General features: G+C 45.2%; 1 protein-coding gene across 2 annotated transcripts in view; it reads left to right on the top strand.

Moving 5' to 3' along the window:
* The window catches only part of IGFBP5 (insulin like growth factor binding protein 5), a 39,688-nt gene extending 25,313 nt beyond the window's left edge, over positions 1 to 14,375 (top strand). The window contains exons 2-5 of one of the 2 annotated variants that reach the window (XR_009558115.1): positions 5,242 to 5,471; positions 5,995 to 6,114; positions 6,894 to 12,418; positions 12,469 to 14,375. Coding sequence is in view for 1 of the 2 variants with exons in the window: in XM_035128162.2 (XP_034984053.1) it covers positions 5,242 to 5,471; positions 5,995 to 6,114; positions 6,894 to 7,025 (482 nt within the window). In the remaining variant the exon portion in view is untranslated. Of the gene's footprint in view, positions 1 to 5,241; positions 5,472 to 5,994; positions 6,115 to 6,893 lie in introns of both variants that reach the window. The other variant, XM_035128162.2, reaches the window with a different exon arrangement.
* The last annotated feature ends 721 nt before the right edge of the window (positions 14,376 to 15,096 follow it).

Below are 15,096 nucleotides of genomic sequence, written 5' to 3' on the forward strand. Positions count from 1 at the left end.
TGATTGGTCCTTTGTCCTCTGGAGACAGGAACGGACAAGAATCATGGGCCTAGTGCTGATCTTGAAGTGATTGGTGAAGTTAAGACAGGTTCGAAGGAAACCCCTGAGCCCTTCAGATGCTGTTAGCCTCCAACTCCCACCAGCCCCAGCCAGCATGGCTAGTAGTCAGGGCTGGAGCTGTAGCCCAGCAACATCTCCCACCCCTGGGTTGAGGGGTAAAGGATTTTGATATATATCCTTCATAGGACAAGAGGGGAGGAAGCCAGGCAAAGGTACCTATTTCACCAAAGCAGGATGCACACCTGTTGCCCTGAGTAGTGTTTCTGCAGACCTGATGACAGATCTTTGGATCATGACACTTCAACAGCATTCCCACCCACTTACTCTGGCTCCAACTCGCTCCCACCGCTGGTGTTTGAAGTCATGTGCGCATGACCTTAGCCACAATCCATATCTATCCTTTTCAATGAGTTTTTTCTTCAAACCAGCTTCCATCCAATATGAAAATGAGCACAATGTTCATTTTGCTCTTAAGCCAAGGTGTGCACATTTTTGGCAGCCATTGCCCATGTGCAGATGGCAACTTCATGAATAGGTGTTTGGGAGGGAGTTGCAGGTGTGAGTTAAAAAAACCAGTTAATGAGCATTGAGTAAAGACATCCCCATCCCTCTCTCTGCAGCAATGTAGAAATGTGGCTTAAAATGCAGCGGTGGATGAAACAACCTCACTGAGTATTAAGCCTCTATTGTTACATGTCTTGGCCCTAGTTACATGTCTTGGCCTGAGCTTCATCTCTATGTAACCAAAGCAGTGTTGTCTACTGAAGCAGCGTGCATAGGGTCCATACAGGAGATGGTATGGATGTGGATTGAATAGGTGAGGGAAGAAGCAAGAGGTGTGGCTCTCCAGATGTGGTTGGACCACCACTCCCATCAACTATGACCGCTGGCCCTGCTGCCTGGGGCTGATGGGAGCTTGGGAGTCCAACAGCACCCAACAGGTTGCCCATCTCTACACAGCACTACCAACCAAAAGGAACATCTTAAATCTGCAGCAGAGTCAGAGCCTCTATTTGGTGTGCTAGGAACAAAAATTGGTGTGTTTGGCATGAAGCAACAGAAAGATTAATAGCCTAATTCTAGGTAAGTGTTCAAAAGCTCATTCCCATTGGGTTCAGCTGTGCTGCAAGCCAGCAAATCGCAAGCTGGAGAACATATGCAACAGGAGATGGGAGAGCTGCCTGCTCCACCCTCACCCCTGTCACCTCTCATCTCACAAGCAGGACCTGAGGTTCACTGTACAGCAGTGGGGGAAAGGGCAGGTGATGATGTTTGCATACAGCTCCCCCCCTCTGCTCTATCAGGGTGCATTTGTGTTCTCAGGATAGCAACTTGGTACCCCTTCAAGGACTTATCCCCTAGTCCTTATGTTTATGACTGCATGGTAAAGTGGGGAGTACTTTGCAGGAAGTCCTGTCTTTAACCAATGACACTTCACTTCTACTTCTGGATAAGGATTTTTAGGATCGGCCTCTTAAATACAGTGAGGGAGATCTGTTCTAGATTAAGTGCCCATAGATGGAGATTGGAGAGAGGGTCGTCTTGGAAGAGGTGTAATAGTGGACTACCTTCTCCAGCAAGCTCGCCAACATAAGCTTAGCACCAAGTGGGTCATCTGTGTGACAGCTCAGATTCCAGGGTGATTTGAGGTTGTTGAAAACTTTAAGGAGACTGGGCACATCCTGGGTGCAGACAAAGCCAAGCTTCTGCCCTTCCTTTCTTCCACTCTGTGCTTGCTTTTAATCGTTTTCCTGTGACCACCCTAATCTAGTCTCAGCTGCCCTGGGTGGCCTGGTAGAAATGGGCAGTGCGGGATTCCATAGTCTCTGTGGGGTTAGGACTTTATTGAAATTTGGAGCTAAAAATAGCCTACTTTTGCTCTAAGGGCTGTATTAAAGGTCACAAGTGAGCTAAGTATAGGCTGTCACCAAGTCGTTCCTATATATAACTGTGCTGGAGCTCTAAAAGCGACCATCTGTTAATAAGATCATATTGGCTAGGATCAGAGAGTTTGAACACACACAGAGTTTAGGAGGCAGGGTGGATTTTCTCTGGGGAATGCACTGCCACAAGAAGGTAGGAAAGGCCACGTGCATAAATTGATGTCTGCAAGGATTAAATACATAAATGGAAGGCAAATGAGTGGCTGCTAGCCAGACCCAAGATACCCTGAAAAGGTTACATTCATCACCTTTTGTGATCAGACACTGAGGATTAATAGGGGATGGGTACCAGCATTTTGCCTGCTTGTAAACTTTGTGAGACATCAGGTTGGCCACCATCACCTCCAGGTTTTCTAGATAGCACTGGTGACTCTTGATCATTGCTCCTTTAACAGCAAACTTGAGTGGGGTGTGCAAATAAGATTGCAGCCAAAATGGGCCCACCAAGTCAAGAAAATATTGGTATGTTTGAACACTGAAGTTTGATGACGTACATAGATTTTTTAAAAAATAAAAACTTAAGGGGATATCTCAAAACACACACACACACACACACACACACACACACACACACACACACACAAAGTGGGAAATTGCACTTGCCCCCTGTACATATATTTCAAAATTCTGGTGGAATTCAGATATATTTGAAATGCTAGCAAACTGCTGGATTGGAAAGGAGAGGGGGAGATTTCCCCCTCCCACTCAGCTGCTTAATATATGTCTGCATGTGAGGAGGAGACTACAAATGTCAAGACATTTGACTGCTGGCTTCGTGACAGATTTCAGTATAGTCTGCTGCATGTGAACAACAGGACAGTTGCTGCCCCTGGGTATGTTTTGGCCCCTCACACAGTCTGCCAGAGTGTTTACTGATGAGAGCTGAGAAGATCCGCTGTTACTGAGAGGATTCCAACCCACCCCTTGGAAAGCCCTTCCCAGGCAACAAATCTGCTGCATCTCTTCACTCGGGGGAACTATACCTTGCAATGTCTCTTTTGACCTTGTATGGAGCACCACAAGCTTTTCTTAAAGAGGGCCTCACATTAAGATCCAGAAGCAGAGCGTTGTTGCTGCCCACTGAAAAGCAAATGACACTTGCTTCTCCCAGGGCATAGGCCAAGAAAACTCTTCTTGTGAACAAGCCTGAATGTGAGCCATCATGAGTAGGGAACTTTTTCAACCTGAGGGCTACATTCCTGCACTGGCAACCATCTGAGGGGTGGGCGGCACATGCTAGGGGTGTGGGGAGGGCCAGAGGCAAGTGGGTGAGTCTTCTCTTTGTGCAGTAGGCTATATTCCTGCCATGCAACAGTTGGAGAGTTCTTCGTTTGGATGCTTTCAGTTTGGCACTTAATATAACCTTTCCATTAATAACTGTGGCAGTAGCAAGAGTTGTGAATTTATCAAATTTAGTACACTCCACCTCCAAAAGAATAACCCTGGGAACCCAGATTATCCTGTCTTCTGCTGTCTGATTTCTATTCTGGCAACAGGATCGTGGTACAATATGCTGTAGTTTAGTCACCCTAGAAAAGCAACACTGTATTCAGCAACCTTGGATTGTAGCAGGTTGGGCTGTTATAATAACCTTTAGACAGTTTCCAAGGCTTTGTAGCAAAAGCGACAAAGATGCCTTCCAAAATGACCTGTTTATTGAGCATGCATCCTGATTTCTTTGCACAAAGTTTGCAGGAAGGTTACACGATGTTGCATCAGACACTATCCCAGTGCCTTTCCCCATTGCCGCTTTTATCACAAAAAGTTGCAGGGGGTGAGGGGTAAGGATTTGTTGTGCAAGAGCTCCAAATCAGCATTAATTCCATAGCTGCCAAGTTTTCCCTTTTCTTGCGAGGAAGCCTATTCAGCATAATGGAATTTCCCTTTAAAAAAAGGGATAACTTGGCAGCTATGTAATTCTGCAACCGGAATTTGCTAGTTTGTGATTGAATCCCACACAAAAATAGTCTGGAAGCGCACAAAGAGTGCTGTTGCACTTTAAAAGCCAACTAGTTTGTTTCCATGGTCTAGAGCAGGCATCCCCAAACTGCGGCCCTCCAGATGTTTTGGCCTACAACTCCCATGATTCCTAGCTAACAGGACCAGTGGTCAGAGATGATGGGAATTGTAGTCAAAAACATCTGGAGGGCCAAAGTTTGGGGATGCCTGGTCTAGAGTCTATTTCCTCAGAGACATAAAGTGTTTATCTAAAGGAGGAAAACGTAGAGTGGGGCCAAACGGCAATGAAATGCACCAATTACTACTGTTGTGAATGGTTAGTTTAACTGAATTGTCCTAGATTGTACTTTTTGCATCTCATTGCCATATGATCCCAGCCTTCACATATTTATCCACTTTTCACGCACATGTTCCAGCTAAAGATAACATTTCATGCACCTACCAAAGCAGATTCTACCAGCTAGCCCATGAAAACTTGTGCCACAATCCCTTTGTTCAATTTCGGAAAGCTACAATATTCTCTGTTTTTTGCGAAGCCTGGTTTAGTGCCAGGCTTGATCAAAGAGAGCCCAGCTTCTGCAAGATAATATGTGTCAGGCTTCAGGGAATCTGATTGTCCCCCCATGGCAGGCTACCAGTAATAGATAGACAAGAAGCTCTTACCAAGTCTTTTATTCAATATTCACAGAGAGAGGCTTAGAAATGCTGCCTCTAGGAGTAATGGTGTTGCTCTGAGTGAAACCCCACCCCCTCCATCTCTCCCACTATACGTCATCCCTATGGTGGCTGATCTGTGTCTTCTGCTTCTGAGCTCTCTGCTCTTCTACTTTCAATGCCCGCCAGGTTCTGGGAGAAGAGGGATCTGGAATGTTTTCTAAAGACACCGAGTCTGTCAACTGTCTCTCCCCTGATGATGCTTCTTCTTCCTGCTCCTCTCCCATTATTTACCAGCTTTTCACCTCATCTGTCTCTGAGCTACAACCTCCCACAAACCACCGTTGTAAATCTATACTGTCTTCCTCTTCTCTGGAAGGGTCAGGCTGAGGAGGCGCTTCCCACCATTCCCCCTCTGTCTGGTCCCTGACAATATGTGAGGTTTCTCAGCATGTGGGCTTCATGTGTTCCACAAATACAGACAAAGACAGATGGTGTGTTTTATGGATCTTGAGACTGCTGTTATGAAAGCAACGAGCAAAGAAGGATGCTGTGGCTCAAGGAAATGGGTGAAAGTGACCATCAGTCCAAAAAGCAATTCTTTTTCTTGCTTTCTCCCATCCAGAAAGAGAATCCCGAGAACACGAGGACCCAACCACCTCAGAGATGGCAGAAGAGACCTACCCTTCCAAACCGCACAGGAACAAGGGACACGTACGCCTCTCTGAGTCAAAGGTAGAGGCCCTGAGGAAGGATCGCAGGAAGAAGCTGACTTCATCCAAGTTCGTTGGTGGGGCAGAAAACACGGCGCACCCTCGTGTTGCTGCCCCTGAGCTGAGACCAGAGTTTGAACTGGTAAGTGTGGTCCTTCCCTGCACCACATGTGCTCTTGCCCTTCATTCTCTTACTCCATGTCTTGTCTCCTCCCCTCTTCCTACCATTTATGTTCCCACCATTAACTGCCATGACAGTTAGAGAGGATGGTTAGAGAGGGATATTGGTAAGTGGGAGAAATGGAGCTGGTGGGCACAATTCTAGCTGCTAGTTTAAAGCCCACTCTGCATAGTGACTCTTCCCTCTCCCCACACCCACCTTCATGAGCTCAGCCACCCACCACATAGTGAAGCTGCTTTCCTCCAAGCAGTGCCAGTTCCAGGTTTTGCCAGGCTAAGATGCTCTGTGTGTGTGCCCATTGCCTCACCACTATTACCATTGCCCATGTGCTTGCCTCTTGGCTCAATCTGCACATCCTCACTGAGATAAGCATGCAGAAAAAAAACTACTAATCTTAATGAATTCTACTTAATCTGACCATATCTTGGGAGTTCAGTGCTTCATCCTCCTCAGCACCTGATTGCTTTCTCTTCTCTTTTTTCAGGGCCCTTGCCGTAGACAGATGGAGGCATCGCTGCAGGAGCTCAAATCAAGCCAGCGCATGATCCCCCGTGCCGTCCACCTTCCCAACTGTGACAGGAAAGGCTTCTACAAGAGGAAACAGGTAGAAGCTCTGCTTGGAGTCAAGCTCAGCTTTGTGGTCCAGGGGTACAGGCAGAAGGGACTCTTACGCATCACACAGCTTTGAGTCAATTGACCCAATCTTCTAACAATTATTTCACCACAAAATCTAAACTGGTGTCCCTCAACCTTGGGTCCTCCTGGTGTTGTTGGACTACAACTCCCATCATTCAAAGCTCACTTAGCCATTAGGGATGGCAGGAGGTGTTGTTGTGAGCTTTGAATGATGGGAGTTGTAGTGCAACAACATCTGGGGATCCAAAGTTGAAGAACACTGGTCTGAACCAAGGTTGTTGGCCTATGGATTTATGCTCTGTACGAGCCAAGCATTATGTGGTGCAGGAGGTGATTAAATGAATAAAAGAAGATAATACGATTGCAAGTGACACCATTAGCATCATGTGTAGTTAGGAGCCCAAGCAACCCTACAGCAGACCCAGGACAATTGCCCACATTTAATTGCCTTAACCTACCTCTTGATCCACCAAAATTGCTCATCATCTCCATACTGGAAAAAAGTTTATTTCTTCAGATTAAGCTGCAGTTAAAGGAGCAGGCTAGGCTGGCTTCCACCTCTCTCACTCCTTTAGCCAGAAGCAAACTGTGCTTAGTCTAGTTAAGGCCTTAACCAGCAGGCCAGCTGGTTAACTCCCAGGTTAACTTCCTCTAAGGTCAGCAAGGGATGCCTTCCTTTCAGAGGAGGAGTGACCATCCTAAATGTCCTCCACTCACTCTCCACCCTTTTTGCCCCCTTCTCTCCAGTGCAAGCCATCTCGGGGCCGAAAACGTGGACTGTGTTGGTGCGTGGATAAGTACGGACTGAAGCTGCCGGGAACAGATTACGTAGCCGGAGACCTCCAGTGTCACAACTTTGACAGTGGCAACACTGAGTGATTTGTCCCTCTTTGCCTCTCCCTGCCAGAGCCCTTTACCCCACCCACCCACCCATTACCCACCCACACCTCACGACGTGCCCAGGAGACTGATTCCTTTCATCTCATTTTAAGAAACTGAGGACCTCGGAATCTACGGTTATTACCATCAACTTCTTTCAATGGCAATGGCAGAGACTAAAGAAGAAAAGGCAACACTTTGAAGCCAAATAAATGGATAAATAGAAAAGGAAGGAAGGAGGCAGAAGATGAAGATGACAAGGCAGCCACCACCTCCCTTGGGACATGTAGCCCGCCATGCTTGAAAGTAACGTCATCCAGCCGCCCAGTCAGCACCAATGTAGGAAGCTCTCAGAAGCACTTGAATTTTGTTTTTGTTTTCTTCCCCTCCCCCTTTTTTACTATGGTGGGTTTGAAATCTTAAGATTTTGGGAAGTACTTAGTTTAACCAGCAGAATCCTAGGACAAGCAGGCCACTCGCCACTCACTCTTTCAATCCACACGCACACACACACATATTCTAAGGTTCCTTTTTTCAATGTTGTCCTTTCTCTACTCCTTCCCCCAGGGCTAAGGCTCTCTCTCCCTTATTTTCTTTTCAAATAAAAATCAAATGGATCGAAGAACAGCAGAACCTACAGCAGGGTGAAGTTAAGCTATTGGTTAAAAATCAAAATTCTTCAGTTCCTGCTGGGACTGTTTCCCTGGGCAGTTAAGTCAGAGGTTTGACCTGATTATTTGAGGTGTCATTGTCCATCCCTCTCCTGTGTAAATACAGCTGTGCTGCACATGTTTACTCTTTGTTGAACAAGTCCCTTTTCTTCCAAGAAGAGTCCTTTGACCTCCAATCATGTAAGAAGCTCCACAAACCTCTGTGCAGTTTCTTGTGTATGTCAAAGGCATTCAGGTTTGTGTATTTGCAGGATCATGACCCAAGCTGAAGCAATAGCATGATGTCAGACATCCTGCAGGCACTTAAAGCATATTTTTCTTGTTGTCAGTTATGTAAACCGACCTGTGGATGTCCACATAATGCTGAGCAATTATCATCACTCTCTACCTTTTAATGTAAAGGTGAGGACAGGTGAAATGACTCCTGTTATTGTACTCACATATGCTAAATCATTGCCCGGAACAAGGACAATACAAAGGAGTTAAAACATGATTCATAAAATCATGCACACTAGATTTGTAAATCTAGTCCACAGCTAAGAAAACTATTTTGCCATCTTTCAATGTCTACAAAGTGACTGAGAGTAGGTTGAGACCTTTTTCTTTCTTTCCTGAAAGAGACTCTAAGTCTGAAACTGCTGCATGGCAGGCAGAAATTCAGTACGTGTCAATTTGTCCCCATGAGTGCATCTTTTGTGCTGGAAAAAAAGCTGCACCTGCTTAATTTCTGCCTCTTGTGCCGCTGTCAAAGTCTCCACCAGGAAAGAAGCAGCTATGCAAACAAATAAAAAAAATCACCCGCAGAAAATAATTTGGCAACTTGCACGTCCAGACTTGGGCATGCCACTAAAGCCATTAAAAAATAAATAAATTATTGTTTAACATTTTTTAAAACTCCTCAGTATGTCTCCATGGACATTGCCATGACAAGGGTCCTTCCTATGTTCAGGATGGTGAATGAGAATGCAAGAAAATGACAAAAGGGAGGGAGAGAGAAAGGATTCCCCATCCAAAGTCACTTGCATTAGGGGAAAATCACCAAAATAGGAGCCATTAAGAAACATGCAATCCACTTGAGGGTGCAAAAGAAATGGACCCCATGGTGATTTTTCTGGAGGAGGACACAAAGGAGTCGAGGACACTGGTGTGGTGGCCTGCAAGCACTTCTGGACAACATGCTAATCAGAAGCATGGAGAGAGACAGAGAGAGGACTGGGGTTTTTGCTTGCAGACAGATGAGGAAGGCCACACTGCCTGCTGAGCGTCAGAAAAGAGCGCTGTTGGTAGGAGAACCAGGAGGACACCCACAACATGCCACATGCACTACTAAGCACAGAAGAAAGGGAAATGAGGAATCGTCCTGGTGGAATGGCTACAGCATGAAAGTGACTGTGGTGGGTTTTTCTTCTATCACCCCCTTCACCGTCAGCGGTGTTCAGATCAGCTCCAGAACAAAGATGAAAGCCAACAAACCATTGGGGGTCTTCCCAGAGATGTGAGAACTAGCCAAGAAAATCTGGATCAGGGAATTCACATATTGGCTCTATGGAGATTTGATTTGTCTTCTATGGAGGAGAGCAGGGTGGGGAAGATTTCTCCACATTTCTATGTGCAAACACCCATCCTTTTGTGCAGAGACAAGGAAATATGGAGATGGAAACACACACACATCCTTCCAAAGTAAAAAGTCTAATAATCTGGGTGGAATTCCTGCCCCAGAATTCAAAGTGCAAACAAAGCCCACTCCATCCGTTCACCTCCATCTTTGATCCAGATTTTCTGGAAAGTGTAAATGACTGCTAGATATTCCAGTTATCCCCTCCCCTGGGCTTTGGCAGCAGTGGTGAGACATTTACCCTTTCTCCTCCGAATCAAAGCTAAACCTACCACAAGCTCCTGTGTAACAGAAGGCCGGACTGTGCTTTGACTGGGACGTTTGTTATCACGATGGGTGAGCCTAAGTCCCATTTTCCCCACAGCCCTGATTTAGCATGTGGAAATGTAGAAATGCCTCATTGTTTACTACCTGCATTTGGGTTGGATTATTTGGCTGTGCCTCTTTCCTAAACTGGATAAGTCCTTGGGTGTTCTGCTGACAATGCAATCTGAGCAATATACCCCCTAGTTAGGCAGCTCTTTCCCAGTTCCCTGGCAACAAGATCATCTATGTCAGTCAAGAGAGTTTGTAGGACAGAAGAAGCATCAAGGTCCCTTTTAGAAATTCTATACTTACCAGGGTGGTATAATAGTGCTTCTGTGTCAACAAGTGTGTGAACTGGGTAAGGGAGCAAATCTGTGGAAAGGAGGGGCAGTGCCCTTGTTGCCTTGCTATGGGCAACCTGAGATGGCTCCCCCCCCCTGCAATGGCCACAATCCTGATCTCCATGAAAGATCTTTCATGGAGATCAGCACCCATGTGCAACATTTGGGCTGTCCCTGAAGTCTTCTACAAAGTAGAAGGACAGAAATTGTTTAAGCATTTCTTCTCAGGCTTTCAACATGGTTCATTCATTTGGGCTGTATTGAGACTTGGTTGGTAAACGAAAGGTCCTGACCGCATCTGTTCTTTCCCATAGAAGATTGTGTGGACAGCCCCAGTGGTGGACACTGGTCCCTTAGGTGTTCACACTTGGGATTATGGCCAGTATTCCAAAAGGGGGAGACCTAAATTAGCACCAAAAGTAACGTATATCTTGAGAATGAACTACCAGAATGGCCAAGCCAGTGGATCAGAAATGGGGAACCTGAGGCGCTCCAAATGTGCTGGACTACAACTCCAAGCACCTCTGCCTGTTGGCCAGCGTGGTTGAAGCTAATGGGAACTGGAGGTCAGCAGCAACTGGAGGACTGCATGGTCCTTGTCCTTGCAACAGATTATATAAGGGTTTAATCTGATCCTGACATTTCCAGGGGTAATTCATACAGGAGACTTCTCCATTCTAGCCATTACAGAGAGGGACAAAGTGGTCCTATAGAACCTGGTGATATCTATGCTACAGCAAAGCTCAGCATTGCCTTCTTATCTCTTTGGAAAAATGAGGTTCAGTTAGATCCCCCTATGAACAAAGGGGAGAGGGAATTCTGTCATCTTCCAAAAGTGAGAACTGGAGCCATTTTGCTTGCTCCAGGGCACATAAAGTGCACTTTCTCTAGGTCCAAAGAATACATGGGAAAGGTCCATGGTAGAATGACTATGGGCTGAGAAAAGGCTGGTGAACTTTATCCCTTTGGATTTAAAAACAAATCTCTCTTGTCAAAAGAAGATTTACAAGGAGGAAAGGACAGTGGAGCAGAGTGCACATATAATCTACATAGCATATAAAGGGGCAGGAGATGTGCTGGGCACATAAGAAATTAGGGGTAATTTACACTACAAAGTTATGCTGATTTTGTACCATTTTAATTGTCATGGCTTTTGCCAAAGAAGCCTAAGGACTGCTCTTTTCTACAGTCCCTAAGGTTCCCTGAAAGGAGGGAGTGATTCCTAAATCAGTGTAAGTGTGTGGTGTAAATATATATCTTTACAGGGCAATCCGTAACATGTCTACTCAGGAAGAAGTCTCACTGAGATCAGAGAGACCTATTCCCAGGTACATGGGTAAAGGATTGCAGCCTTGGTTGCATAAAATGAAAGAATGTTGCTAAAATCCTTTTCTCTCCCCAATTGGTAGAGTCAGTCTCTTGGCACTCCTGGACTGGTTTCAACCAAAATCATCTTTTATCCTTCCTTCCTTCCTTCCTTCCTTCCTTCCTTCCTTCCTTCCTTCCTTCCTTCTTGATATGTATTTTTTTATTATTTCCTGAAACTTGAAAACCTTTCCCTATATAAAAAATAAAAACCCTTCTTACTCCGTAAACAGGGCATGGAGAGAGCCACTTCATCTCTCACTTCTATTGGACACACACACACACTCACAGAGTACAGATATTGCAAGCAGGTGAGGGGGGTTTGGAGTACATAATATTCCCACCTAACTGCCAGCCCACATTGTAAAATGATTTTCTCATAAGCTCAAAGGATGCCTTTGAGGACAGTTCCTTTACCTGGTTGCATACTTTGCTGGCTACTACAGTAGCAGAAACCATTCCAAGTGCATTGGCCACAGCTGATTTTCCAGGAGAGAGCACATCTTACATCCTTGCTGCTTAAGTACAGTATGGAGAACCCAAAGCTGATGTAGACTTTCACCATGAGAAGATCAGCCTTTTATGGATTTCTTAAAGCAGCACTCAAAATCTCAGCTGAAAGGCTGGGAAGCAGCTGCCCCAGTCTCAATCCTACAATGCCAGTGCTTTTCTTTTTGGTTAAAAAAATTGAGGTGCCAGTACCCATATATAGATAAAAGTCCATGGGCAAAGTCCAAAGTGCTAAACTTGCCACCCTTGACCTTAAAAGTTGGCTGACATTTTTATGTGCCCTCAAGAGGCCTCGAGCTAACCAATGGCATTACATTTGCAGAGTTTGCATGATCACCTTTGCATGATCACCTCCTAAGAGCAGAGGGAAAACTGTGTTTGTAAACAGGCTGGTGACAACGTTTGGGAAGACCAAAGTCTGTAGAACATGGCTAGAAATAGGACTGAGAACTTGGGCTACCTTATCCATCATATTCATTCATACCTACCAACAAACATTCACAATCCTATAACTATCAAAGGCAGAGGAACCTCTTTGCAACCTGTAGATGCCAAGGCACTATAGCAGGCATGTCCAACAGGTAGGTCATGATCTACCGGTAGATCACTGGACATCTGCGGTAGATCACTGGTAGATCATTGGCTCCCCCCAAAGAAGCTGAACAACTGTGGCTCCCCTTAAAAAAGCTCAACATTTTACCTCCTCCCTGAAAAAAAACTCAACAACTTTGACCCGAACCCCCCCCCCAAAAGGGGGTAGATCACTGCCAGTTTTTAACTTTGTGAATAGATCTCAGTCTCTTGGGAGTTGGCCACCCCTGCACTATAGCATAAGAGACTACGGGGAAACAAAACCTCTTAGAACTGATGCCAGCTTTAGAAGAAAAGTCCTGAACCTCATTACTCTAATAGCACCTGCTATTAGAAGAAGTCTGTTCTTTACCCCTCCTACTAGTCCTTCATTTCTATTAGCCGTTTGTGTTACATTGGTTACAGTGCCAACTTCTGGCAAGCCATTCTCAATCATCTCCCCCAACCATAAGCTACTGGTGGGTGACTCACACGACCCACCACGTTTTTTGACGAGTGCTCAATTCCATTATGTTATAAGCTTTAAAGATGGTGTGTTTGCCATTGAATGCACAGATCTCCCTCCTTCCCTTTGGCTGGCGACTCTGTGCCTGAATCGCTTTTCCTCTTCAGTTACCCAATACCCACGATCCCCCATAAAGACTCCAGCTGCCATTGGTAGGAGATGAAAGTTATGCCACCGAAGTAGAAATACCACCTCCAGAGGAGGATACCCTCTCCATTGTTGACCAAGGAGAAAAGGCTTGCCCAGTTTACTTCATTTAAGAAAGAGCTTTCCTGCCAGAGTAGTGAATCAGGGTGGGAGGTGATAAGAAAACAGATTTAAAAGACAATGTGGTGGGGGAGTCCCCTTCAGAGACATTGATCTCAGAGACTGTGCACAGGGAAAGTGTGGTGAAGGTTTTGGAGGCAATTGGCTGGATACCTTTCATCTCCAAAGCAGCTTTCACTTTTGACCTATGTGAGTGGGATTCAGGAGCATATAGAGATCTTTAAAGTCTTAGAAGGTCCCACTGCAGCTGATGCAGGTCACATGCATATCCTATGTTTGAATCACATGGCTTCCTGCAATCCTGGGAATGAGAGTTTCTTGCTCTCAGAGCTGCAAACTCTCTCGGGGGCGGGGGGGGGGAACCACCATAGCCTACGAACGACAATATCCAGGGGAGCAAAGACCTCCTTTCAAGCTGAGATATTCCTTGTCACTGTTGCAGACTAGGACAGTTTTATTTTGAAACCACTAGTACAAGAGCATATTGCACTATTTCTCCACTTCATCTCTCTCTCTCTCTCTCTCTCTCTCTCTCTCTCTCTCTCTCTCTCTCTCTCTCTCTCTCTCTCTCTCTCTCTTTCTGTCTTTCAACAGAGCATCTATAACTTCAGCAGTTGACAGGTCACTGCAGTCCCAGGCCACCTTCCTGGCCAGATAATGCCCAGGGAGGAGAGGGGGGCTTGCAGCACTCCCAACTTCCAACTCCACCCACTCTCAGCCCCTCCCACAACACCACTGGGACAGCTCTTCTACAATGCAGTTATTGCTTTCAATAGCACAGTTAACAATACACACATGATTCCGAGTATCCTACCTGGTTTTTAATCATTACGCAGAATTATTCACTACACATTTTACGGTAGCTTTTAATAGCTTTACATACATACAGTAGCTCTGTGGATATTTTTTTTTTCCTTTTGCAGTAAACAAAAAATATTCATACTCTTACCGGTGGGGGGCGGGGGGGAGCAGTTTGTGAAAAAAAACTGACAATGGATGAGGAGTGTAATTGCTCTGTTTAGCATTTTGTACTTTAAAAAAAGAAAAAAGAATCTCACATTTTATTAAAAAGTGAAGATTGCTGTATACTATTTATTCAACTTATAATTTATGTTACTCTTTGATCTTTGTCTTTTCTTATGACAAAGCATTTATTTAATAAAGTTATGCATTCAGTTAGCCTGTGTGCATGGCAGTTGGGGAATGTCTGTGTAATGCGCTTGTGCTGAATGAATGTGATTTGCCCATCTTCTACTAAGGGAGCCAGCTGAGAATCTTTTGACTTTACTTGAAAGTAGCAGAATGCCCATCATGTGAACAGAAGTCTTGCAGATTTCAAAATGTGGTGTTCCAGGCAGGTTTCATCCTCACCGCAGCCCTTTACTTTTCTGCAGAGGAGGCAATGGTGCCCATTCACTTACAAAGGGAACGGGGAAGGGCACAGGTGCATATATGACTAGGTGAGAGCTAAATCTACTTCATGATGAGCCAGACACTGAGAATCAAGTTTGTGATGTGCAACACGGAACACTTCAGTCAGTGACCGTGTTCATTCAGCCCTACTCTGAACTCTGATGGAGGGAACTCACATTTATCAGCAGCGTTTTTATGCCCGGCAAATGTTACCCCTCCCCTCTTCCCCTCTCCATGAAGAGCAGTGGTTTTTGCTATTTCTGAAATAAATTACTTCTGTTTTGCACAAAAGATGCAAATGTATCCTAAAATCATGAAGCAGAGATGGCAACTGCAGAAGAAGTGCCACGCCTGCCAACACAATGGAAAGTACAATTTTGCTGTCCACACACTTATCAGGAGGGGAGCATTTCTCATTTTGTTACTATTAAAAACAAACAAACAACAGTACTACTTTTTCTTCATTTTTGCTCTCACAAGGGACATG

Source organism: Zootoca vivipara, chromosome 1 (genome assembly GCF_963506605.1).
Source record: "Zootoca vivipara chromosome 1, rZooViv1.1, whole genome shotgun sequence".
NCBI classification, from domain to species: Eukaryota; Metazoa; Chordata; class Lepidosauria; order Squamata; family Lacertidae; genus Zootoca; species Zootoca vivipara.